The sequence below is a fragment of the Eutrigla gurnardus genome, assembly GCF_963514095.1.
Source record: "Eutrigla gurnardus genome assembly, chromosome: 9".
NCBI classification, from domain to species: Eukaryota; Metazoa; Chordata; class Actinopteri; order Perciformes; family Triglidae; genus Eutrigla; species Eutrigla gurnardus.
The window spans coordinates 23,421,067-23,448,184 of NC_139923.1; the positions used below are offsets into that span (position 1 = coordinate 23,421,067).

Sequence of the window (27,118 nt, forward strand, 5' to 3'; positions counted from 1 at the left end):
ATTCGGCTGTAAAACCAAACTGGAAGGAACTGTAAAGATGCCGGATTGGAAGTCCTTCACAGAGTGTATTTGTCTCCACTTATACAATGTTTGCTTACTCAACCCTCTGCGACCTCAGTCGCCATGAAAGTCAGAAGGAAAAGCAACTTCTTCTAGTGCATCTTCGTTGTTTTTATGTTGATTATGACGGACTGATACATGTGTAAAACGTGCACGTCTACTTGTGTTAACTAGTGTATATGTCAACAAATATCTGTCTGTGCACTAGCTTGAAAGAGAGAAAAGGCGGCCAGAGGAGGAGGGAGTCGCGTGTGCAACAGTGGGTCTACAGATGGGTGTGTTTGCTTTTCCAGTGCAATATATCGGAGCTTTGCCATTCAGGTTCCAAACACACTGCTGCTCTGACTCCGCTGGACAAAGAGGTTACTGACAGCATCACAAAAAGCTCCCTCTTTCAGCCCGTTTACAAAAACAACAGTTAAGACTTGAAAGAGAAAAAAAAGGGGAAAAAACACCACTTCCCTAGCTTCGCTGAAGAACGTCCAAAAGAAGCCGTGTCCTTTTTTATTTTTAGTGCCTGCTGATGGAAGAGCACACACACACACACAATCACACACACACACAGGCTCTGGCCAATCTGGCTTTATGGATCCAAATCAGAGAGGATATTTGGGATTGAGGCTCCATGTCTCCCTCAAACACTCTATCTCTCATGGCTTCCTCCAGTCAAGCCAGTATGCCTCCAACAGATTTCACCAGAGAACACAGGAGGGGGTTATTATCTCCAATCCCTGGTCAGACAAATCTGTTTCCACTTTAACGACACACTCCCTGAACCCCCTGCTCCCTCTCTCTTTCCTCACTTCCCCTTACAGTTTGCCTATCTGATCCGTTTGTGTGTAATCAAATATTACAACCAAATCACACACAAAATACTTCTCTATCTAATTGTGTTGTGGCACACATGCAGAGAAACTGATGCATGCCAGCTCGTGCCTAATAGCAATAACTAGTGTGATGGTTGGTTTTGAATTTTCAAGGGTAAGGAGAAAGAAAAGGGATGATTTGTGGTTTGACAGAGACTCGGAGAGTTTACTCTTCCTGAGCTCTGTACAAATGTTTAAAATCAAGGCGGAACGGATCTGCGATGCCACAGAATCAACCGAATTATAAAACTGAATGGAGTACTGTGTATCTTTTTCTTTTGCAAACCATATGCTGTAATGAAACCTCTGTCTTAAATAACCGAGTGAGAGGGGGATGTGGGTGTTAGATATATAGTCTGTGAGTACCAATGACAGATTTCCTACAGTGGCTGACTGCACTTGTTTTGTCTGGTGTGGGTACAATATCTACTTATTATTATGCATGGTCTCTTTCTGCAAATCAAGACATTATAGTATATTTTGTATTAAGCATTACACTTTGTCAGGTAAAACTTTCAAGATCAGTACAATATGTTAATTTGCTGGGTGAATTTAGTATTAAACAGACCTGAGTGTCTCATAGCAGGTCAGTCAGTGAGAAATAGAAGTTGCAGGAGATAAATGTAGAATGTGAAGAAAGACCTTGATATCATTATTGGTGGCGTCACCATCCTGTTATTTTTCTTTTCTGGCCTGTGTTGCTATAGTTACTGATTCCGTGGGTAGCGTGGACGAAAGAATGACTCGCAACTAAGGCTGATGTGATTAAAGGAAATATAAGCATTCATTGACCGGGGCACTCAAACACAAAGTTGGGTTCTCAGCCCCAGTCCATGGTTTCAAAGTCATGCCTATGCGTCATGAACACCAGGAAGCATACAACCACCAGGCCCATCTGTGCATATGTAAGTCGATTTCTCATTTTCACCTTAATACAGGAAACGAAGCAAATAAATGTGTTTTAAAAAAAATCTAAACTACTTCGACAATTCATATATCAACGCTAAGTGAGTGACTGACTTGGCTAAAATGGAAACGCTTTCTCTCCGTACATTTTTCTATTAAGAAACACTTGCTCATATTAGTATGACTACTTTACTCTTTAAGCTCTGACCCTCAACACCTAACTCTCAGGTTTCCGTGTTATAATGACAAAGCCAGACTCCAACAAAGGTGCATGAGGCAGTGCTGTCTCTAAGCCAGACTTCACACAGAGATGCACAGTGGTTCCTTTCAACAGAACCATTGCTTGCATCCAGGCAATGCAGTAAGCCGCCCGGTCCAAGATTCCAGCCAGTCTTCCTGCTTCCCTCATTAGGTACTCCGGCTGTAACCTCAAACCCAACGTGCAGGACAGATTCCCTCGAGAACCATAGCCAGGACTCTGTGGTTGAGAATGTGACACTCTGGCTGCTCATTTTCCAGTTCAAACAAGCCAAAGAGGTTCAATACCAATCTGAAATCTGCTGTTTTATATGGATAGGCCCAAACACTACTCCTCTCTCCAAGAACGTGATTAGGAGGAATAAATCAAGATGCAAAGGCACAGCTGTTTTCAAGTTTGCGGCCACTATTTCAGTGTCTAAATTTCTGCCATTTCTCTGTTACGCTCATCCTTCTTTGCTTCCTCCTCATCAGTGCTTTACTGTAAACAGTTTAAAAGAAGCATGACTCATGCTGCTGTAATGTAGTGGGAGGAGCGTGGCTCGAGATAAAAAAAACATCACTGTGAAGTTTCAAAGGAGAGGAAAGAATAAAGATGGCCGATGGGCCACACGGGGGAGTTTCACGAACTAAAGGATGTGAAAACAGTGCGGGGTTCCTGAATAAATGTCATTGGTTTCGTTATAGCAAATAATTTGCAGTGTCATATCTGCAAAAGCATTACTCACAGTTATCCAAGAAGAGTTCATACCCACACGAGTAAATGTAAGCACCCACAGATGAGCACATTGAAACACATGTGCACACCAGCACTCTGATAGACCGGTGTTTTTACAGCTGGGAACAGACAAGAAGCCAGTGCAACAGTGACATGGATCATCAGTGTGTGTGTGTGTGTGTGCACATAAATTGCAGTGTTTTGTAGCAGATTAACCCTTATTATACACTGAAGCTTTGTGACGTACGGTCTCAACTCTAGACGCACTCTGACCTGCTGATGGTGCTCACATGGTTAACCTAAATTCATCTGTGCAGATATATTCGGGCCAAACACAGGCTCGATGGTAATGCCTGGACAAATTTGTAGCACGCCTATAAATAATCATATTATTAATGTCCTGATACATATCCTCAAACTGTGTTTGATCTGGTTCCAGGTTTGTGGAGCAGGGAGTGTATTTCGAGAGTGCTGGTTTCCCCATCTGTGCGACCACAGTGCTGGGCTGCTCTCCCTGCATCTTTCTGCCCACTGTTCCCACGCCTCTTTCTGGGCTAAATACATATTTAGGGAAATACTGAGCAGCAAATCATACGTCCTGCTCTCTCAGTGCTGCCGTTTTTTACTACTTTTATAGAGCTTGAGCAGAGAAACTGAACTTGTTCTCTTTGTTAACACTGGACCAAATGAGTGTTTATTTGTCCAGGTAAGTTTTGCCGAGCATGAATGCCCCCTTTTCACGTGGTCCCTGCTTCCTATTCATACAGTGGTGCAGATTCAAGCCGTAGAGCAGCGGTTGACAACCACAATCTTCCACAAAGCTGTTAGGAATTAGCAGCCTTGATCAAGGTCATGTCACCAGTTTGCATATCTAAGTGTTCGGTTACTGCTCGCTCACAAAAAAAAACTCAAATAGGGCTGCACTTTGGAAAACGGATCCTCCAGCCAGACCAGAGTTTAACAGACATGCTGTATGTGTGCCAGTCATAAAAGACCAATCACTTCATAGCCTCTTCCACTGTCCATTAGTAAAGCCACTCTGCACTTTAAAATGCCCAGTACTATCAATACAAATTATCCCAGGAAGTTGGTGCTACTTCCTCGTGAAGAGAAATGAATGTCAAATGGATTCCTATGTATAGCGGCACTGTTTAGCTAGTTCAACCGGAGCTGTGGAGCCATTTGAACACATGCAAAGCAGGCTAAATGGATTTTCGTGACGTGTGTGTGCTTGTGCGAGCGTGTGCATGAGTAATGAATAAGATCCTGGCACATCACAAGCGGGTTCCTCTAATGCACTCCCTGCAGAGCAGAAGAAATAAACAGATAAAGATGAAGTGGACGTGAACGCAATAGCAAAGAAAAGAAAGAGAGAGAGAGAGAGAGAGAGAGAGAGAGAGAGAGAGAGCCAAGAGTGAGAGTGAGAGTGAACAAGAGAGGGCAGGAGGAGAGGAGGGAGGGAAGTTTCAGAATTGTTATTGGAGCCGTAGAAGTCGTTTCTGACTTAAAGAGTTCCAGATGTGGGCCAGCCCCTGAGAAAGAGAACGAGTCGGAGAGAAATCAAGAAGAGGGAATATTAAACACACTGTATGCCCTTCCATATGATCAGTACCCTTCTGTTGTGAAGCTGGTTTGAGAGTGTCATTAGCGTATCTTTGCTTTTGTGTACAGGCTTCAGCAGCTTGGGGTTCCAGGGCTGTGGAAAGCAAGGTTTAGGGTGTGGGGAGTCAGGTGGTAAGGGGGTATGGGTATATGACTTCAACAGCCCAGTCTTCAACCTATAAAAAGCTAGGGTGGTCAGAATAATGGTCTGTTGTTATTACACAGACACACACACACACACACACACACACCAAAACCGTTACTCACCAAAATAGAACCCAACCAAAAAGACATCCGGTTAAATACGGGGACAAAAGCTGCTCTTTAACTTATTTTGCAATAGAATAGCTCTAACTCAACCATATGGCCTCGATATAAAGGGTAAGGGCCAATGCACTGCACTCTGCTGTTTTTTTTTTTTAACGCTTGCAGGCTTGAATCGAGTGAAGATCCTGAAGAAACCAATTGAAACTGCACATAATGTGAAATGTAAGGGCTCAGTGAATGATCTTTGCATGCATGAGTGCAAGTTGGCTAACTGTCTATCAAACGCTGACTTGATCTCAGACCATTAGGGAGTTGGCAGTGTCACAGCATTGACTGCTTCTTCACATGCATGAAAGAGAAAGGTGCTCCGCATGATGACTCCGATCAGCAGTGGGCCCGCTGCCCTGTTGTAATAGCTATCTCCCTCCCTCTCTCCCTTCTATGAATATGTGTATGCACGTGGATGTGTATGCAAAGCTTTCCGAGCATTTGTTTTCACTCCCTCTCTGTTGGGCTAAGCTGTGCGATCACACAACAAAAGGCTATTGTGCTGTCGTAAAGCGCTCTGCTCCGGGGAGCTGGTAGTGGGCCACAAACAAAGGCTGGTAACAATGTCCCAACACAAGCTCATGAATCAACTCAACGCTGAGCTGCCAAAAACAGCCGCGGAAAAGAGCCTACCAGGGTTTGACAAAGAGGGAAGGTAAAGAGAGCCGATAGAGGAGGGATGTGAGGATGGAGGAAAACAAACGGACAGGGAGCAGGATGCACAGCTGGAGCTGGAAGAGACGGAGGAGGGGGGAGAGATGGGAGATAGGTGTAGATGGTGGTGTGAAGGAGATTTGTCCAACAGGAGGAGAGCGGGATGAGGAAATGGAAGAAGGGGAGGATTTAAAAAAAAGAGAGTGCAGCAAGCACAGCAGGAGGATCAGAGGTGAAGTCGGCCTCGACAAAGAGCTGTGCAAACAGACAAGCCTCCTGCCTGTGCACTAAAGGCTCTCAGCACCCCAAATCACAGCAGTAGAACAAGAGTGACATGAGAGGGACATGTGAGGACTCAATTGTGCAACTGACGGATGAGAGTGAGGTCGTTAAAACTCAAATTTGGCTGCCCAGTACAGAATCGTACAGCGCTGGTCAGAGAGAAAATGCCCTCTTTGTTCGCATCTGATGCCCGTGTTCTGTTCTTTCCTTTTCCGACAGGTCAAATTAGCAACGAATCCATCAAACGCTCACACACAAAGAGCCGCTATTGTATCCAGCAGCAGGCCACGTTCACCTTTTCCAAACTGTCAGGGAATGGAAAGTGGTGACCAGCACTCTGGAAGCAAAGTGTGTGTGGCAGAACCAAAAAAAAAAAAAAACTTTGGGGATGAAATTTGACATCCATTACCAACACACAGCAACACATAGACACTGAAAGCTGCATTTGGATAAAGTGACCCTCAGGACAACTGGACATTGTGTTGGTTTAAGAGCACTCAAATAAATAATTTAAATATATTTACCGTTGGCGTTCTTCCCACAGATCAGGTGCTCATAGTGCTGCAGGACTCCCCACAGCTCCGCGTCATTGTTCACCAGCCCCTCGAGGGCCTCTGCGCTTACTGGGGCGTACGCTGACCCCGAATCCGGGCCCAAATGACCCCTCTCGGCCATCAGCACCCGGGTTCCTATCTCCTCCACCAGCGCCTCCATGCACGCGGTCAAGCATATGGCCGCGTACTCGTGGATGCGCACGGAGATGCGCGTGTCCACCATCCAGCGGAAGAAGCGTCCCACGGGAAAGGAGAGGCCGCAGCGGGCGGACTTGCCCTTCCTCAGCAGCTCCCCGGCGCTCATGCTGTACATGGAGATGGCCTTGACCGTGGCGGAGACGCAGTGGTCGGCCAAAGCCCAGCTCAGCACCAGCCTCATGGCGCTCTGCACCTCGAAGCGCGTGCAGCGGCAGTGCATGACGCTGAGCCGCTGCGCCTCCCTGGAGATGCGGATGAGAGCCCGGCGGAGGAGAGCCGACAGCCGCCTCACGGCCTCCGGGGAGAACGCAGGTGCGGGTCCGCCCTTGACGCTCCAGCTGCCGGCCACTTTGCGAAGTATCTTGGCCACCTCCTCCTCGCTCCAGGGGAACTCCTCCAGCTCAGGTAAGCGGGGGCACTTGGGGAAGATGTCCTCCGGGTCCTCGGGGAGGACAGTGTTGACCGTGTCCCAGCTGTTGTTCCTGCTGTTCATGGAGCCGGAGTAGTACCACCAGTTGCCCCGGTGAGGGGCCGTCATGAAGGCCTGGGAGTTTGACTTGGAGGAGGACAGGCTGAGGGATTTGCAGGAGTCCCCCGCCCCGTAGCCAGAGTCCAGGGTCAGGTCTTCCAGGGTTTTCATGTGGACATTGCTCAAACCAGCCATTATTGTGGAAGTTTGTCTTCTTCTTCTACAGGAGTTTGTTGTTAAGAGGAGAGGTAAACCTCGTCGACGGTTCACCTGAAGTCAATCAAACAGCAGCCGAAACTCCTGGAGCTGGACGGACTGGTTACACGGCGGCACACTTGCCAGACATGCTGCGGGAAAAGGAGTCCAGTGAAAACAACAATAAACTCCTTCGGCAAAACAAACTATACTGTCGCCAACAAACGAGACAACCGGGGGGAATTAAACGTCGCAGCCGTCTCACCTTTTCCCCGGGTGCAGCGGAGGGATTTAAAGTTTCTCCTCCGGGTATCCACAGTCTTTTAAACACCACGACGCCCTCTGAAAACAACCAGAGCCGGTCTCAGTCCGTTACAACACGTCCCCCCTTTTTAACGCGCCGACAACGGTTTCGTTTCCGTAGATAACCGCTGAAAAGTCCGCGACTACCTCATCTCTGTCCCGTCCCGGTGTTCGAGATTAACTGGTGGCTGAATTAACTGGTGATATTCTTTATACTAGGCAGATGTTTGGGAGGCGTGTCCTTCTGAGGACCCCTTGTTGACTATCCAGGAAATAAACATTTGATCGCTTCTTGTCTTTATCACGTTCATGTGTCGGTGTGTTTGGAAACATTACGGTCCGCTGTAACATTATAACCGTTCGCCAGCCCGTCGGTGAGCTGCCGCTGTCAGGACTCTCCTAGCAGGACTAGCGAATGAGACAGTAGGTGACTGTCCCGATGCCTGTTCAATACACTGCTAACGTTAATAAATCTGTTGAAATGTGTTCTTGTCGTCAGTCTCATATGTTTAATCACACATGGTTAGTAAACTGCTGTCCAGACGGCCCGATAGCTGGTTCTGCTTTAACCCACCCTGCAGGAGAAGCAGTTTCCAGCCCGCTCAGAGCGGTGAGGAGACTGTGGTCAACTGTGGTCTGCTCAGATTAACCTGTGATACAACATCTGCTACCTACCTGAGCGCTCTGCTCAGCTTTCTGCTCAGCTTTCTGCTCGGTCTAGACAGAACCGCTTGGTACCATCAGACATCTGGGCTGTGGAAATATGTTGTGTGGCGACAGAAAAGAAACAAAGACATGTTTGGCGGAGTTCAACGCGGCACATGTGAACACGACTTGGCTGTCAAGTAGCGTCAAGACCCGCAGATACCAGCGCACTGACCTGTGTGGACCTGCTCTGTCATATAAACACTTCCAAATAAAACATGATGCAGCTAAATGTGAGTTTACACACTGTAGTCATGCAGCACACTGCCAGAACTACAATCAGTCATTACTGTAGCAGAAGGAGACACAATGGATCAGTAACAATTCAGAATCACTTTTATTGTCCAAGTATATGTAGACATACACTAAAAATACAAGGCAGTAGCATGTCCTTAATGTACAGAAATGTGACAGACATATCTCATCTGCCAGTTGAGGTGTGTTCCTGTCCTGTTTGAATCCAAACCAGACTGAATTAGTCTGTATGTGGAGTCTGTTCTAATGTTCTTCCAGACTGGACTATTGCAGTGTGGAATGGGATCAGCAGCTCCGGAGGCAGGTTGGACCTCCAGAAGTAGCCAACACGGGTCTGTAGCTTCCTTATAATTTTCAATCAAAGTACACACGCAGGACAAAAATAGTTAAGGTCTGCTGGGGGACTTCCAACGCAACTTGTGTGGTACCACAGACTGCATGTGGTACACTCAATCTGAAAGGGAAAGAGATAGATGTTTAAATATCGACAAACATTTATCCTGATACTAGGGTTAATTCTTAGCTGTGGGCCTGTATGTGGAGTCTGTTCTTATGTTCTTCCAGCAGTTCCAGTGCCTCCAAAAAGTGCAGACATGCAAGTTAGGTGAATTAAAGTAGACATTTTCAATATCTGTTCAATTGTGACTGTTCACCCGGTGATGTTGAGGTGACCCATCCAAAGTGCATCCCAGTCTTCCAGCCAAACTCTGGGCAGGATATGAATTAAACTTCTTACCCAGTCGTCAATGTCAGCTCCCGAGCTGAGCTCCCCACAAGCTCGGCACAGCTGGGATAGGTCATCTGTTAAGGGGGGAAAAGCCATTAATGTAGTGCAGTGCCAGTATGGACACATTTCAGTGTAGCTGGTACAATCCTGAATACCTGAATTTTCCACCAGAGCCTGTGCCATGTTAAGCCGTAGTGTCGCCACCCCCTCCTGGTCCACACGATACTGCACAGTTTCATTTAGAAGTATCTGCTCTGCAAGCTAAAGTGATAACAGGGAGTACAATTCTGAAGGGGTTCCAATTATGTCAGAACATGCATGATCAAATTGTTACCTTGCACACAAAGACTCCACATGAGGACCCATCAGTCTGTCTTGGATGCTCTATGGTCGAGCATGTCCACCTTCCTACAGCGGGTCGTTTTTTGCGAACCAGTGCCCTGCACACAGAACGATTACAGTTTGGCAAGTGTATCATGAGCCCCAAAGAGATCATTTCCAATTAAAGATCAGCTGAATGGTGAAAAGGCTTCGTGTTGCTACCTAAAGACCAGCCAGTTGGCATTTAATTCACCTTGTTACATCTTTGCAGTGATTTATGTGTTCTGCAGAGGCCCCAAATGGGTCCAGGTACAAGGACCTCATCTCCTTCAGATACATGATCTATGGAGAGGCAAACAAGATGACAGCCAAGCCTTCATACATCAGATGGTCTCATAGTTTCATCTACATCTGTTAACTTTAAGATTACTTACAATGAGTGTCCAGTGTCCACCGTGACAAACCGCTCCAGCTGCCACAGCATACTTTAAGAGGTCCAGCTTACCAAAAAAGTACATAAAAACAAACATTATGCATGTACTGTGGAGGGAAACTGACAGACAAAGAGACTCACCGATCTTAAACTGCCTGTATTTCTTCCTTGCCAGAGTGAGGTCATGAGATACGAATCGATGATGAGTGCCCCAGCTCTCTGGCCCACCATCATCAAATACGCATTTATGATCTATGAGAATAATAATTAGTCGTGACAATGTGAAAGACAAATATCAGGCCAATATAAATGTACCTCTCCCTCCAGCAGCTTTCCTGGGGCCAAGACCAGCAGATCTTCAGAGAACAATTTGTATGGGCCGATCTTGGACCACAGCGTCTTCCTCTTCCTCCCACTCCATATGTCTCTGATCACTGTAAACATAGCAATACCAGTCATTTGTGAAATTCATATTTTATATGTACTTTGTCAGGTTACTGACAAGTTTCTGCAGGATTACAGTCATCCTGTGCCTTGCTGGATGAAGGTGGTCTTGCTGGCAGGGCACTGGATGTGGTTGGCATCTCACGGTCTTGTGGACCAGCCAGAGGAGAAGGATCCAACACCTTTTTTAATTTGGCAGGGATCCTCTCCTCTGGCTGGAAGTAATGTGTCAGGAGGTCTATATTCGACATAAGTTTGGCCTTCCCCTTTTCAGAGGCCAGGACCACATTTTTCCCCTCGAGTTCCATGATCCGGTATGGACCCATCATGTCACTCTCCATCTTGCCCCCTTTCCGTTGCTCCCGTCTGATGTTCTTTTTAAGAACTACATCTCCAATTTTGAACTGGTCATCTTGGCCCCTTTCGCGCTTTCTCCTTCTCACCATTTCCTGGCTTTTTGCGATGTTGGTCCTGACCTCTCTGTACGTGTCCTGCTGCATTTTTAGTCCTTCTGGAAGCTCCTCTTTTGTGACCAGCCTTTCTACTTTCTCTTCGGTTACCTGGCACAAATCACAGTTAGTATGTAGAGGACATAGATGAGCCCCTTTTTTAAGGATGAGAACATTAGAGCAACTTACTTCATACTCCTTTGGTACCTCTGAAGGATACCTGGCCTCCCTCCCAAACATCAAAAAATATGGGCTATACTTTGTCGTCAACTGTTTCTTTGTCCGCAGACCAAACATAGTTGACTGCAGAAACTGGTCCCAGGATTGTGGTTTCTCACCCACCAGTTTGTTCAGGGACCTCAAAAAGGAGACAGGAAAGAATTTAGATACTCATGCACAGTATGACAAAACACATATTAGTTTAGCTCAATATTTCATGAAGAGCTTAAGTTATTGAACACAAATATACCTCTGTATGGTGCCATTAAGCTTCTCCACTAGGCCGTTGGTCTGGGGATGGTAGGGGCAACAGAGGCTCCTTTTTATGCCCAGCTTCTTGCACAGGCCGTAGTTGACCTTGAAATGATCAGTTGGACTAACATTAAATAGGTGAGCACAGCAGCAGTTACATATCGGGCAGTCATAATGCTTCATCATGGTACCTTGTTGCGGAATTCTGAGCCCTGGTCTGTTAGCAGTCGTTTAGGTGCACCAAATTTGTAAAAGAAATCAAGAATACAACTGGTCACCTCATCTGCTGTTTTGCTCTTTAGTGGGTAAGCCTCTGCCCATTTAGTGAAATAATCAACCATGACACATATGTACTGGTTGCCACCATTGGTTACTGTGAGTTTACCCACTAGATCCATCCCTACGAGCTCCAGAGGCTCAGTTACCTGGGAGGAAAAAAAAAAACACATTATAGTATTTCTATTTCAGTGTTGTGATTGAAAGCTGACAAAATGTGCCATTGATTCCCTTACCTCTATCGGGTTGTATTCCCTCTTCTCTTTCACGTTCGCTCTCTTGGCCTGGCACTGTGGACACTGAGCAATCTAAACATAACATGAGTTCCAACAGCATGATGAATGTGTTCACACAAATGATTTCATGATACATTATATTGAAAACTAATAAAACATACTAGCAGTATATGAACAAACACATCACACTCTACTGTACAAGCTGAATGAGTGTTCCACCTCATTTTAAAGATACAAACTTACCCACTTGCGAATGTCCTCCTCCATGCCAGGCCAGTAATACCGGCTGATGATGGCACTGTGGGTTTTTTCCACGCCACAGTGTCCTCCAAAATGGCTGCAGTGGAATTCTTCAAATATATCATTTGCTTCCTCTGCACTTAATACAACCTTAGCAAGGTGCTCAGCTTTATTTTTTCTGCGCCTGCAGATGTAGTGCAGATCTCCATCTGGTGTTTAAATAACATAATGCTACATTTGTTAGTTTTACCATGGCAGATGATCACTGTGTTCTGAACTTCAGATGGCAAGCATTCTTACCTTTAATCCGGGAGGTGTCCGCTCTCCTTTTGATAACATATTTTTGTTTGGCCGTTAACCCCTCAGGATACTGGTTGTGGAGCTTGAAATTGAGCACCTCCTGCACAATTTTGGGATCCATCACCCCTATCTGTCCCTAGCTCCTACCTCCACCTGTCTCACCTGCTCCAACCTACCTACTCACCCCTTCACACACAAACAGATACACAACAAGATACAAACAGGACAACCACAATAAAGACAAATAAACCTCTCAAACACACACAGCCACACTCTACTACTCACAGCAACCACTCAACTATCGACTACTCACTCACTCAGCTACTAACCAATCACCTAACTATGTCTGACTTATATGTTTTATCTCTCTCTATCTCTCACTATCTCCGTCTCCTCACAAACCCACAAAGTTGGGGCATGTCAGTTGGGTTTATATAGTCTGTACCATGTACCAATGAAACCTGCTCCCAACCACCCACAGGTTAATTTAATAACACTGATTAACTGTAACTCCTGATTAACTCCTGCCCAGAGTTTGATTGGAAGACTGGGATGCACTTTGGATGGGTCACCTCAACATCACCGGGTGAACAGTCACAATTGAACAGATATTGAAAATGTCTAGTTTAATTCACTTAACTTGCATGTCTCTGCACTTTTGGAGGGCACTGGAACCGCTGGAAGAACATTAGAACAGACTCCACATACAGACTAATTCAGTCTGGTTTGGATTCAAACAGGACAGGAACACACCTCAACTGGCAGATGAGATATGTCTGTCACATTTCTGTACATTAAGGACATGCTACTGCCTTGTATTTTTAGTGTATGTCTACATATACTTGGACAATAAAAGTGATTCTGAATTGTTACTGATCCATTGTGTCTCCTTCTGCTACAGTAATGACTGATTGTAGTTCTGGCAGTGTGCTGCATGACTACAGTGTGTAAACTCACATTTAGCTGCATCATGTTTTATTTGGAAGTGTTTATATGACAGAGCAGGTCCACACAGGTCAGTGCGCTGGTATCTGCGGGTCTTGACGCTACTTGACAGCCAAGTCGTGTTCACATGTGCCGCGTTGAACTCCGCCAAACATGTCTTTGTTTCTTTTCTGTCGCCACACAACATATTTCCACAGCCCAGATGTCTGATGGTACCAAGCGGTTCTGTCTAGACCGAGCAGAAAGCTGAGCAGAAAGCTGAGCAGAGCGCTCAGGTAGGTAGCAGATGTTGTATCACAGGTTAATCTGAGCAGACCACAGTTGACCACAGTCTCCTCACCGCTCTGAGCGGGCTGGAAACTGCTTCTCCTGCAGGGTGGGTTAAAGCAGAACCAGCTATCGGGCCGTCTGGACAGCAGTTTACTAACCATGTGTGATTAAACATATGAGACTGACGACAAGAACACATTTCAACAGATTTATTAACGTTAGCAGTGTATTGAACAGGCATCGGGACAGTCACCTACTGTCTCATTCGCTAGTCCTGCTAGGAGAGTCCTGACAGCGGCAGCTCACCGACGGGCTGGCGAACGGTTATAATGTTACAGCGGACCGTAATGTTTCCAAACACACCGACACATGAACGTGATAAAGACAAGAAGCGATCAAATGTTTATTTCCTGGATAGTCAACAAGGGGTCCTCAGAAGGACACGCCTCCCAAACATCTGCCTAGTATAAAGAATATCACCAGTTAATTCAGCCACCAGTTAATCTCGAACACCGGTGCTCGCTTGCTCAGGAACAGCCTGCGGGGAGACACTCGGCTCACAGATGTGTGAAAGGAGGGACCGCCGCTGAATGGCAACGCGGAAGCGGCTCGAGAGCCAATCAGGAGAGGGCCCGACTTTTTGCGCTCAGCCAATCAGCACCCGATCCAATTCTTCCCCCTTAAATTTAGGAGAGTTCAACTTTGTTTCGCCTCCGAACGAGCATCAAATGAATCCCCTCAACATGTGCGACCCACATATTCAATTCGGTTTATTTATAGTCCAGAATCGCGATTCACAACAGTGCCTCATAGGGATTTACAATCTGTTTAACGTTAACGTACGACATCCTCGGTCCCAGCTCTCATTAAACCCTCTAAAAAATCCTCCATATGGCTGTATGTGCTTTCACACTTGAGAAACAGCATTATTACCAGCCTATTATAGCTTCAAATTACAACTATTTAACATGTGAGTTGACAGGTTTAGTTGACAGACACTTTATGCATTTCTCATTATCATTAGCAACACATTGCAATTAAATAGAGTATAATAATGTGTAATTGAACACATTTAAGCATGACTGAATGAATCCGTGGCGAGGTGTTTCCCATTCGTTTATGGGGAAATTCTTCTGGTTAGACACTTGAAACCAAACTGCACGCCAACTTCAGTTAGTCGGTGTTGACTCTGGTGGACTCGGCTTACCGCCTGCACATTGGCAATCTCTCACCTGCAGTCTGCAACAGAAATGGAGTCTGTAAAGCCCTCGGTAGTAACGTAAGAGGAGCGGTGCTTACTTGGATTTGATTTGGCTTAGAGCTTTCACACAAAGTGCACTTTAAAAGCTTATTTAGGATTGTAAGGAAGACCGATGTGTTGTCATAGCTTAAATAAGTACATGCAATTTAAGTTTTTTGTATAGTGGCTCATATGGTTTGTACCCAGTCCACTTCTTTATGCTCATTCAGTATCATTTCAGGAAAGTAATGCCCAAAAGTGTAAGCTCTCGCTTTCAAAACAAACTTTGAGCAAATCCTCTTACGAAACTTCCACTTTTTCGGAGAAACGCGCGGCCCTGTTTGTTGTTTCTGGTGAGGTGCCGTAGCATGTTTGAGGTCAAATAAAGCAAACATATCGAAGAGGCCTGTGACTACCTGCTTCTCATCACTCTGCACTCACATAGACAGGCAGGGCGTGCCTCCCCTGGCAGAGAGTCCAACGTTATTACACAATCATCAACCTGCACAACCGCGAGACTGCAACACATTGTGAAAGTGGCTGTAATGACTGTTTTCTTGCACATATACACACTGTAAGACATTTCAGGCTGGTTTAACTTGGAAATGAAAGTTCCCTCGCTGCCCTGAAAATGCAAGTTACCGGTACTCAACTTGAAGACTATTTTTGTTTCAACTGATAAATAAAAGTCAATTAATTTGACTTAACTACAATGTTCTATTTTTCTTGACATTCATTTTAAGTTGTCAAAGTTGATTGGACTTTTAATCCCCTGTTTTTGTTACAGGACATGCTATGGATGCTGTGGAAAAAGTGACTCAAACACACACTTTCTCATACATCACAGTCTATGAATCACTCAGTAAGGAGGCAACCTTTCAGCCCAGTTTGCCAGAAAAATCCTCCAAATGAGATCAGAAGACACACAGGGTGTAGAGATCACAGGGGGTTAGCAGTTGCCTCATCCAGACCTCATGTAGCTGCGTTGTGGACGGCGTTTGCCTCATGGTCAGTCCGTGTGCGTGCATAATCAGGGCCGACCAACACCAAGAACAAAGTGGCACACAGGAGGGCTCAACAAAACTCAAAACAAACGACCAACGTGGTCCTGAAAACATTACAGCTCTGTTGGTTTTTTAAAAAAAAAAACATTTGTTTCGTGGGTTACGAAATATGCTGAATGTGATATTCGTTCAATTTAACTCAGAATGGGTAATGTCAGAGTGAGGGTTGCAGAGGGTTTTTAACTTTTTCCATCTATAAAAGTCCATGAAGGCCTATTCATCTCAGCAGAATGTACATCATTCAAATAGCTTTTTAAACTCAAGAAGTAGGTTTGGAGGTAGGAAAAAAAAAACTCCCCAAGGCAGCTCATTGTCTAACTGATAATGCATAAAGGAAGTGGTGTGTGGTGGTGTTTCTCCGAGTGTGTAGGCGGGGGATTTTGTACACTTGCAAAGTTCATGTCTATTCAGTCATATCGCGCATTTCCTCCTACACTCAACCTCTGCTCAGAAGTAAAATATTGATATTCCTTTTTCATGTTCCTGTGTGTGAGCTCATTCAACTGCTGTATGTCCTGTGTGTACTGTATGTGTGTATGAGTGGAGCACCCCCGTGTGGTCAGATAGGGAATAGCGTTTTTGGAGCTGATACTTTTGACATGTCTTAGAAGAGACAACAATACAACAGAGCAAAAACACAGAAATATAAAAAGCAGAAAAAGGATTTGGACGTAAGCATAAAATTTTATTTGCAAAAAAACCCAACAAATCAAAAGTACAATACATTCTTAAAACCTTTTCTCTACAAAACAATTTCACAGAAATTACCTTGGAATGTATATTCCTATTTTTCATTTTTATGTGTATTTTATAGATATATATCTATATATAGATATATAGATATATATATAGTCTTATATTTAATGTGTTTCTTTTGTTCTTTAAATAGTCCCATGTCAGTGTTAAATGACGTTCAGTAGACCTCTTCCTGTAGAGGCAAGAAAAGGGTCTTGGAGGGCTTTTGGACAATCATCTAGTCAATAACAGATCATTAACTCTCATCCACCTGTGTGTCCAGCCTTGAGCCCTCCAGCCACTCCCCATCAATATTAAGTACCGTGTTGCATAAACAGAAGCATTAGGAGCCCGGCCTCCAGCCAAACTAAGGGGAGCAGGCGGGGGTCCTGCTGGACTGCAGCTGCCATTGAGTCTCCATCACACCTCCTGATTTCACTCAGTAGTCATTAGTACAATGTCTATGCATCTCACCGATGGGGGCGACTGGCTGGCAAAGACCTCTCCCTCCCGCTTCTATAAGGTAATATAAGAAAACACACTGACACGTCTGTAATCCACCGAAGAGAACCACGTTTCCTTCTTTTACAGTGTATCTAAATTTACAGTGACATTACAGCCTGCTGATAAATAACTGTGTATTTCCGTCTCTCCCTGCCACCTCTTCTGTCGTTAGAGTAGTTTAAAAACTGCCTGCAGCCAAACCCTGATAAAGGCACACATTTGTGAAACAGCCATGCCTTGCCGCACCGTGTCCGACACGCGAACTGGCCTCGCCTTCGTTGGAGCTTCACACGAGCTTAAGAGAAGGGTGTAGATGTTTTAAGCATCCCCTGTCCCTATGGTATTTATAATGAGAGACATAGTTTCAATCCCTCATTCCAATGTTTGAAATACAACTCTTAGCTCTGAAAATGCTTCACACGACGGTGTGACAACGTTAAATTAAAATGTCAGTGAGCAGTTGTGGTCCTCTGCTTCCCTCCTCCAGTTTGATGTTCCAGTAAAGCAATGAGGTTAGAGATGTGGAGGGAATGGAGGACACCATTAAGTAGAGATAAAAACGTGTTTCAGAACAGAAAAATAGCACCCTAAATGTTACTACATCCATACTGAGTCAGGACCAAAATAATAAGTAAGACAACAAAAATGAATGGAGTCATTAATGAGTTGAAGATGAGAGATTCAGAGGGAGAGAGAAGGACAGAAAGATGATATATCTGCCAGCATCTGTGTTTTTTTGTGATTCATAATATCAGGAGAACGTCTGCACCTCGGGCCATAATGATATCCAACAGGTAGTAGATGATGACAAACGTCCTCTACTACTCCATCTACGCCACCACGTCTGAATTATCCCGATAACACGTCGACACACACATTCTATTAGGCTCCCCCGTGTGTTAGAGAAAAAAAGATCTTAGGTTGTCTTCACGTCTCCTTGTTAGAAAAAAAGGTGCTTCCTGTCATCGTAAGCACACACCAGCGGCAACACACTCACATACACTTATATATGTACATCCCCACGCACGCACACACACACACACACGCACACAAAAACAGCTGCTTTCCAGTCTGTCTGAAAACATTGCACCAAAAAAATGGACCGAGAGAAGGAGAATGAAAATGACTCTCTTCTCTCCGTACAGTAGTTCAGTCAGTGAGGCAAAGTGATGACTCGGGTCTATCTGCGTAAACGGGCTCGCGTGTAAAAGGTTCGATTTGGACTCTGTTTCCTTCGTACGGCCGACGCCAGAAAACAGAGACGTCCCTGAAAGGAGCCTCTTTCAAAATGAAGGCAGAGTTCAGGCAGTGAGCGAGCTCCCCCCCGGGTCTCTCTCCCTCTCCCTCACACACAGTGGATCTGCAGGTAGGTTTCGGAATCCTCTGACCAGAAGGGGGCGCTATCCCTTGGGAGTTTTCTTGTTCTGGGCGTTCCACATGCCCCGTTTGGAGTGGTAGTAGTGAAAGAAGTTCCTCAGGCGCAGCCTTTCTACCTCCAAACCGTTCTGCAACACCCTGAGGTGGGGAGGAGAAACACGAGGTTAAAACTGGGGGATGAGATAAAACACTGGGTTAACAGCCATAGCAGCTGTTGCTTACTAAAAAAAATGAACATCAGCTGACCCAATTTCTGTGTGGTATCTCAACATGCTGATTGATTTATTTACTCAATTATCCATCTGGCTGCTTCTGGACCCAAATGATCATAATTGCTGTTTTGATAGCAGCAGCCTTTTGTTGAAGTTTTCTTTTAAATGTTTATCAGTTGCTTCTCCAATCATTTATTATCTGTCCCTTAGTTTTAAATCCACATGAATCACCCTTCACACATTATATCCACCATCCACACTTATTTAAAAAGGGAATATGTCTCTTTTAAAGCTGGTTGTCAACCGTTCACTGACAAGGAATTCAGAACATAAAAGGCTATTTATTAAAAAAATTTGAATAGGGTCATATGCAGTGCTCACTCCACATGGAATTACAAGGCCTCCAGCAAACATGGAGAACAACAAGGGCAAAACAGCGTCACCGATCTGTGTTCACCAAATAGCTCAAAAATCACAGAATCTGTGGGCGATTTAGGATGTTGTGAACATTTTTCCATTCAGCCACAATCGCTTCTGTACAAGGTGACGCAATCTACATACAACAACTACCATTAAAAACATACAATGATCAAATCATTTCAAAGTGTAACAGTAAACTTCTAACAGTATTCACTGCAGGGCTGCTGTGTGGGCTTGTTGCCGGGTTACCTGTCCAGCAGCTCCCAGTCCTCTCCACCCCAGCGGTCTTTGAACTCCTCCGTATTCATCCCTCCGATCTTGTCAAAATCAGACTTGTAGATTCCAAACAGGCCAAAGCCGTTCACCTCCCAGTAACCTGAGGAAAGAAAAAAAAAGAAAGAAAAAAAGTTAAAAGCATAGTAGTAAAATATTCCTCCCTTTGCACGCCGTTGCAAGTTTGCGCTTCTGATGCAAGAGCCTTGATTATGCATGTAAAATAAAAAAGATGGATTATGAATTCAAAGTAGCTATCTGGATCTATGAGTTTGAATGAAACCACAAAAAACTTGAAAGCAATACGTGAGCAGGGTTATTCCTGTACGAGCCCACACATACATGCTTGTATTGTGTGTGTGTGTTTTGCTGTGTGTGTGTGTGTTTTGCTGTGTGTGTGTGTGTGTGTGTGTGTTTTGCTGTGTGTTACCATCAGGCTCTGCTGGCGAGCTGCCACAGCTGAGTCTCATGACGATCGGGGCAAAAGCCAGGCGTCCCTCCACACAGTGCTTCCTGATGCTCTCCAAGATGTTGAGAGGGAAGTGGATGTGCAGATCACACAGGAACACGATGCTGTGGCTATCCTGCAAGAGGAAACACCAACAAACGTTCATCACGTCTTTCGTATGTCAGAGAAAAAAAGAAGGAAAATGAGCGTGAAGGTTTTGACGATTCTAAATCCGTGTTCGCGTTCGCCTAATACGGGATTTTAAGATTAAAAAGAAGTGAGAAGTCTGGGCTCAGCAGCGGTGGCTTGTCTCCCCTTCCAGCTCCCCGCAGGTCACTTAGACATGAGTGACGGCGCTGTCATCCCGCCGTGACAGCGCTGACACTCAACTGACGGCTCAACGTCTGTCCATATTTCCAGCGGCTCCACCCCCCCCTGTGGGTGAGTGTGTGTAAGAGCACACACACACACACACACACACAACCTGTGAAAGGGAACGAATGTGACAGCGGTGGCATACACATGACAGAGGAAATGCAGCGTACTGTCTAAGCGATTCCCTGTCAACCAGAGGCAGGCACTATGGGAAGCGGGAGGAGGGTGAGACCCGCGGCCCCGGTGACAGACCGGCCGAGCGGCGATGTATTCATTATGCATGAGTGCTCTTTCTGTCTGTCCATCAGTAAAGGTCGCGCGGTCACTGTGAGCGGCTGAAGTTCAGCTGAGTGGCCTTTTCTTTGTCAGCACACATATTGTCGCGTCGCCTCTGTGGGGCGTTCGTTCCTCTAACCTCGATGGTGTCCACTCCGATCTGCAGTCCCGCTGAGCGCTCAAAGTTCCCCTCTCTCCTCAGATACTCGTATCTGTCGAGACAAAAACAAACACACAAACCTTGAAGGTGTTGTAAAGCAAGTTGAAAATGTTTTGTGGTGAAGTTTCACACACACACCTCGGCACGCTGCTCTCTCTGAGCGCCTGCTCCACGTCCATGTCTTCGCTCTCAAAGTCGACGATAATGATGCTGAAATTGTCATCCTTCGTCTGGCGGTGAAGATTCTCCATGTCAGAGATAAACTGCTGCACCCAGCGAGCCTGGTTCTTCACTGAAGGACGGTCAGAAAAGCGAAAAAGCAGACAGATTAAAAGAAATGATTCTTCTTCTGGCTGATTAATCTCAGTGTGACGGTTATTAATATGCAATTTATTCAGTTTCTGACCTGGCACCACGAAGTGCACCATGACATCTCGTCTCCACTGCAGCATGACCGGCTGGCAGAGCAGAGGCTTGGCGTAGGCGGTGCTCCAGGGGGTGGCGCCGGGCCGGGCGGGGGGGCGGGTGGAGGGAGGGGGCGGCGGCGTGGTGAGGCTGGACGTGGCGGCCGACGGGGCCGAAGCCGGCGCCGAGGCCGGGGCGAAGTCCGTGTTCTCCAGGCTTTCCTCGCCCTGCCTGCCGCGGTGGAGCAGCAGGTAGATGTATTCCGACAGACGCACCACGCTGCGGCCTCTCTCCATCAGCTCCAGCTCCACCAGGTAACGGTTCCCTCTCGCCGAGTCGCGGCGCTTTTCCACGTTGACGATTCGCAGCAGGGTGTAGATCCTGGGGCAGAGGCAGGGAGAAAAAAAGGCTTCAGAAGCACAGAATGTTTGTACATGCTCTGAAATATAATATGAAAGCGAGGTAGAGGACGCAAACATTTCTTATATCACAACTGGTGTACTTATTGTTTGAGAGTAGGAAGACCACTTAAAAAAATGTGGCTCCTCATTATCTCTGGCAAACGAATTCAGCGTCGTGTGATTTGGGCTAAAAATGAAAACAGAGCTCATTTACACAAATTATATCAATGTTTGTAAGCACCGCTGCAGAAAAATGGTAATCAGCACATGGAGGACCGCTAACATGGAGTCAGAGCACTGGGGCATGACCAATATGTTCTCAGGGAAATGACTTCTTGCTTTACATAATGGTGGAGCACAGAAACCGCATGAAAACTCACAAGGTTGCAGGGAAAACATAAGCCGCCTTTTAGTCCCACATTACCCTCCCCCCCCTCTCTCCCCCTTTATCCTCACCCTCCGTTGCGTTCGTTGAGTTTCTCCATGTACTGAGCCAGCACGTCCACCACTTCGCTCTCCGCCAGCTGGAGGTTGCCGGACACGTTGCAGCGCAGGTCGTTCCAGTCGGAGCGCAGCAGCTCAAAGTCCATCGGGTTGACCGAGAAGGTCCTCTGCCAGTTGATGCTCTCCTCCGCCCAACCTGGCCGGGCCTCGACCTCCTCGTAGCTGTAATCCGACATCTCGCCCTCCTCCGGCTCTGGCTCGGCGTCGGGGTCAGGATTAGAGCGGCTTGTCTCCGGGCCGAGTTCTGCCGGGTTGGGGTCTGGCTCCGGCCGCGGTTGGGACTCGGTAATCTCGGAGGTCCTGAGGTAAGAGGTCACCCGTGTCTGACCTTGGAGTGTGTTTTCGGTGGAATTTAACCGTAGCTGGGTGACCGGAGGCGGGTCTTGATGCTGGGACAGAGGGGTCAGCGGGTCTTTGCTGAGCACGTCAGCAGCAACAGTAGTCTTTAAATCCCGGTGCTCCCCTTTCCTTCTGCTCTTCTCTGCTTGCTTTGCCCTGATGGCAGACTTGTGCACACTTTCATCTCGTATGTTGATGCTTCCATTGTGACTTAACGCCTTACCCTCTTTTGTAGGGAGGTTGGGCCAAAGCTGAGGGGCACTAACAGGACTTCTACCACCAGTTACGCCTCCGCCAGCGTGTCCTTTGGCACCCAGGTTGACCAGCCTGGTGGTCTTCCCAGTTTGGTACAGAAAGACCCCCGGGAACACCTCCCTAGGGTGGCGCGACGCCCTCTCCTCCCTCCTCTCTCGACGCTCCGCCCTCTCCCTCTCCCTGTCCCTCTCCCTCTCCTTGGCAGGCCGAGGCCTGGTGATGTAGATCTTGTTCTCCTCCCTCTTCTCCTTCTTGTTTCCGGGGAGCTTGTTATCACGGAGGTTGTTGCCATGGGCAGAGTTGCTGAGGATCTGCTTGGCTCGGCTGGCAAGGGCAGAGAGGGAGGACTTTTGGGGGAAAAGGAGGGACGACTTGCTCAGTTTAGGTAGAGTTTCAGCTCCCTTCTCTCCTCCCCCTCCCCCGCCACCTGCTCCTCCTCCCTTCCTGCCGGGGCTCAACTCTGCAGGCCCGGTGCGGATCCAGGACAGGGAGCGACCGTGGACCACGCTGTCCGTGTCAGGCTGCAGAGCCCGGGTGTTGGGCTCATCGACTCCCGTCCTGGTGTCCTGCCTCATGCTTGTGTGATCTCGACCCCAGTCCCCGTCCAGATCCCTCCCCATCTGTCCGTCTCTGTGAGGGAAGTGTCTCCTTTCTCGGCGGCGGCTGATACTGTTGACGGCTCCCTCCTCCTCCTCATCATCATCAGGGGCCTCCTCCTCTTCCGCCTCTCTGCCAGCTGGCGTTGGCGCGGGTTTCGTGTGCTGGTGGGAGGGGTTGGCGGTGCGGATGGTCTGGCTGGGATGCGAGGGCTTCTTGGGCGCCTGAGTGCCAACGATCTCTGCCTCGTCCTCTACATCCACCACCTCCTCTTCATCCAGGAAATCTGGCGACACAGAGGACACAAAGTTGAAAGTGTGTGTGCGTGTGTGTACAGTACACACGTGTGAATCAGTGGGTGTTGGTTCATTTTTCGTTACCATCTGGGTTGGGGAAGAAGAACGGTCTGTCGTCTTCCTCCTCATCCATCTTCATATATTTGTAGAAACCAAACCTGGCACAAGAGGAGGCAGCACACACACATTAACACACACATTAACACACACACACGTCCCCATGCATTGAAAGAAGGTCTCAATGTGCCTTACAGCATAATCAACTCTTAGTGAGAGGTTGCATGAATCACTGCCATCAAATTCACAGACACTCGAGCAGTTATTCTGCATAATCGTCGTGCTGCTCGCTCACGTATACAAGACAGAGACAAATGTCCCCGTTGCTCTCGGAAAGAGATAAAAGCAGTAATGTCCTTACTTCTCCAAATAGATAGGGGACTCTCTGTAGAAACACTTGTTCTCTCGCTCCATGTGGGTGAGACGCGTGAAGTCGTTGGGGTAAACGAAGGACAGATAGACCTGAAGGAAAGAACATTCACAAAACCCAGAAAAAAAACACTGATAAGGGACTTCATTCTCATTCAACAGAACTTTATATATTATATCAACAAAATCAGCCACTTACTCTTTATAATGTACAGTGATTTATGTCAATTCCTTAAATAGATTTGCTGTGTTTTGGTCTTCTCTCTGCAGCTGCTGCAGTAACTAGTGTTGTCCTAAAGGGGGGAGCAGAGCTCAACACTATCTAACACCTGCATCCTCAACATGCTCTCATACAGCAGGAGTGATGCAGTGGTGATGTCCAAACCAGCATGTGCTTAACTTCTCTGGACAGTGAATATGCTGACTCTGTAATGGGATACTTTAAAGCCAGTTAAAGTACTACTGTCGTAATTATAGGCACTTGTGATGAGTCCAGGGGTCGAATTTAAATAAGAGCTCTCACACACACACACAAAAAAAATCACCACACATCCCGGAGTCGAGGGTCTTTTTCCAGGGACTTACAAATTGCAGGCCCTGGTATCTGGCGATGGGGAAATCTTTGACCACGTAGGTTGGAGAGTAGAGGCATGCCGGAAGAACGTTTTCCAGGCGGGAAGGGTCGATCATGGGAGCTGAGGAGAGAGAGAAGGGGGAGGTAAATATTTGAGATCAGGTACAAAGAAATGTGTATATTAAATTTGAGAAAGCTGGGAGATGATCGGGGTGACGAACACTGCCAGCCGGAGGAAATGACAGTAGACTGACTAAAGCTAAACTGGCAGTCAGAGATACTGTGAGCCAGACAGTCAATCAGTCAGTTAGGGAAAATGACAGGCCAGAAAATCAGGATGAGGACAGAAAAATGGTGACAGGCGTGTTAGATTTACTGCTGTAGAAGGTGTCCCTGGGGTCCGGCTTCAGCATATCCGCCCCGTGCTGCGCCATGCGGCCTCCCCGAGCACCCCGGGGCTGAGCCTCCTCCGGGAGACGGATGTGACTGGCCAAGGTCTGGGGGATGTGGTCCACGCTGTTCATCTTCAGAGTGGACTCGTCTGAAAAGTACAGAGAGACACGCACACAGATGATGTGTTTTTATTTGATTGATGGATTTAATGACGGACAAATTTGACATCAGTCGTCGGAAGGAAAATGTGCCAATCATCATAAATCTTTCACAACCGTGAAAAGGTGAGGAGTGGGGAGAAAAAAAGGGAGCAAAAGGAGGAGAACAGAAACAAAAGGTGAGGTGAGAGGATCCGAAAAAAAAAAGTTGGATGAAAACAAATACGAAGCAGAGCAGAGTAATAATTATACCAATCGATAGCAGGGAAGGAGGGGAGAGCATCTGTGATTAATGGAGTGTCAGGAGCAAGGCCTGATGGGAGAAATGCTTTATAATTAACGTGGCGGTCAGCATCATTTTTAGGTTGGACCGTGCACATTCAGTGTATCTGTGTGCACACGCTACACGGAGACAATTTTATTTAACTTCCTTTCTTCTAACGATGTGCTGTCAGATCCTCAGTTTACGACTACACACAAGCCTCGCCAAGACTAATTATCTACGTTACTGAAATCCTCAAACGAAGCAAACAAGCAAAGAGAACAACAGAACCCTCCTTCCTTTCCCTTTGATTCATTTGATATCATGTTGTAATAAAAAAAAAATATACAGCATTTTTCTGTACGGCACAGATATCAGTATTACCTCAGCCATGTGGTCATAGCACGCACATATGGCAGCCATTTATCATGTTGTGTGTGTGTGTGTGTGTGTGTGTGTGTGTGTGTGTGATGGTGGAAATGCATAAACAGCTACCATCTGGGTTGTGCTTTTATGTGCATTCCCATTGATTCTCAAGTGAAAAGGCATTATCACACCACTAAAGAGATGTATTTGTTGTATTATTTTACCGCCGTATTAAACTGCCCCGCAAATTCAAATATTATGTACTATGAACAGTGATCCTGACATAAAAGACAATAAGATTTGTAAATATTAGATAACAGGGCTGCAACTAACGATTACTGTCATTGTGGATTACACTGTTTTCTTCATTAATCGATTAGTTGTTTAATCAACAAAATGTCTGAAATGGTGAAAAAAGGTTTGATCAATGTTTCCCAAAGGCCGAGATGACATACTGAAATAACATGTTTTATCCACAACTCAAAGATATACAGTTTAATGTCATGGAGATGTAAATAAACCATAAAAATATTCACATTTAAGAAGCTGGAATCAGAGAATTTTTACTTATATTCTTGAAAAAATTACTAGTTGATGATTCATTTAATTTTAATTTAATAATAGATTAATCGTTGCAACACAAACGTCATTTTGTTTTTGTCAGCAGGATTTTTTGACCATCCAGATCATAAATTCTGAAAATATGAATCAATCAATTAAAAGATGAGTTAAAGTGCGTACATGCATAATTTAATAACAGCACAGACCGAAAATGAGCTGGAAAGTTTAGTTCAGGATCCCTTAATATGAAAACAGATGGTTGTTAATCTTCTTAAAGTCCATAAATCAAATGCTCTGACAAAATAAATAAATAAATCTGGTATCTGTGGATGCCACAGGATTGTAATAAGCCCTGCCTGTCTGCCTGTCTACCTGCCTACCTGTCTGCCTGCGTGCTCTGCTGCTGACAGGTGTGAACACTAACAACAGCCATGTTGTTTACGGTCATTATGATCATTATGGGGGACGGGCTGTCAGCCACTTTCTCCCTACATTCAATATCTTTTGGAGCGTGAGTTTGCAAGACGGGGTTGGTTTTTATCCCCATTGTTAAAATCTTGTGTCATTTGTGCTAATTTCTCCGGATTACCAATCCTGGCTTCAACACGCGATCACCTACAGACGTCCCTCTGTCTCAAAGGGGAATGAATATAAAACATTTTCCTCGGTTAGGAAATGGAGAAACACATGACATAAAGGGAGGAGCAGGAAGTGACGGGTGGAGGGAGACAGATGAGGAGATGGTAATGTTTGAATCCAGCAGGTGACCTCATCTGCTGTACAAGGCCTCCTTCTTCCCCCGTCGTAGCCGGTAAACAAGCCGGCATACGTCCCTAGCAACCCGCGCAGCTTTGCCCAAAATGACAACTCCACACATCATTCTCTGTGCAGCTGGCAGCATTTTCCCTTGTTAACGATGCCGAAAGCCCCGTGACACGCTGCTATTTCGGGAGCTATAGAGGTTAGACTAGAGATCTACTTCAGGAGCTGCTGTTTCTCATCTCTGCCGCGAACGACACCTATGGAGAAAAATAGAGCATCTGTT

General features: G+C 46.1%; 2 protein-coding genes across 2 annotated transcripts in view; both read right to left on the minus strand.

The window, feature by feature from the left end:
* The window catches only part of abtb2b (ankyrin repeat and BTB (POZ) domain containing 2b), a gene marked incomplete at its 5' end in the record, with an annotated part of 38,558 nt that extends 31,481 nt beyond the window's left edge, over positions 1–7,077 (minus strand). The window contains one exon of the mRNA XM_084017582.1: positions 6,186–7,077. Within this exon, the coding sequence (XP_083873708.1) occupies positions 6,186–7,077 (892 nt within the window). The remainder of the gene's footprint in view (positions 1–6,185) is intronic.
* Positions 7,078–16,420: 9,343 nt separating this feature from the next.
* b4galnt4a (beta-1,4-N-acetyl-galactosaminyl transferase 4a) overlaps positions 16,421–27,118 on the minus strand; it is a 113,101-nt gene continuing 102,403 nt past the window's right edge. Inside the window, exons 10-20 of the mRNA XM_084016988.1 lie at positions 24,710–24,874; positions 24,345–24,454; positions 23,752–23,852; positions 23,418–23,491; positions 21,799–23,323; positions 20,943–21,322; positions 20,675–20,828; positions 20,516–20,588; positions 19,708–19,861; positions 19,254–19,380; positions 16,421–18,510 (exon numbers count right to left, since the gene is read on the minus strand). Coding sequence (XP_083873114.1) covers positions 18,396–18,510; positions 19,254–19,380; positions 19,708–19,861; positions 20,516–20,588; positions 20,675–20,828; positions 20,943–21,322; positions 21,799–23,323; positions 23,418–23,491; positions 23,752–23,852; positions 24,345–24,454; positions 24,710–24,874 — 2,978 coding nt within the window. The 3' untranslated portion in view covers positions 16,421–18,395. The remainder of the gene's footprint in view (positions 18,511–19,253; positions 19,381–19,707; positions 19,862–20,515; positions 20,589–20,674; positions 20,829–20,942; positions 21,323–21,798; positions 23,324–23,417; positions 23,492–23,751; positions 23,853–24,344; positions 24,455–24,709; positions 24,875–27,118) is intronic.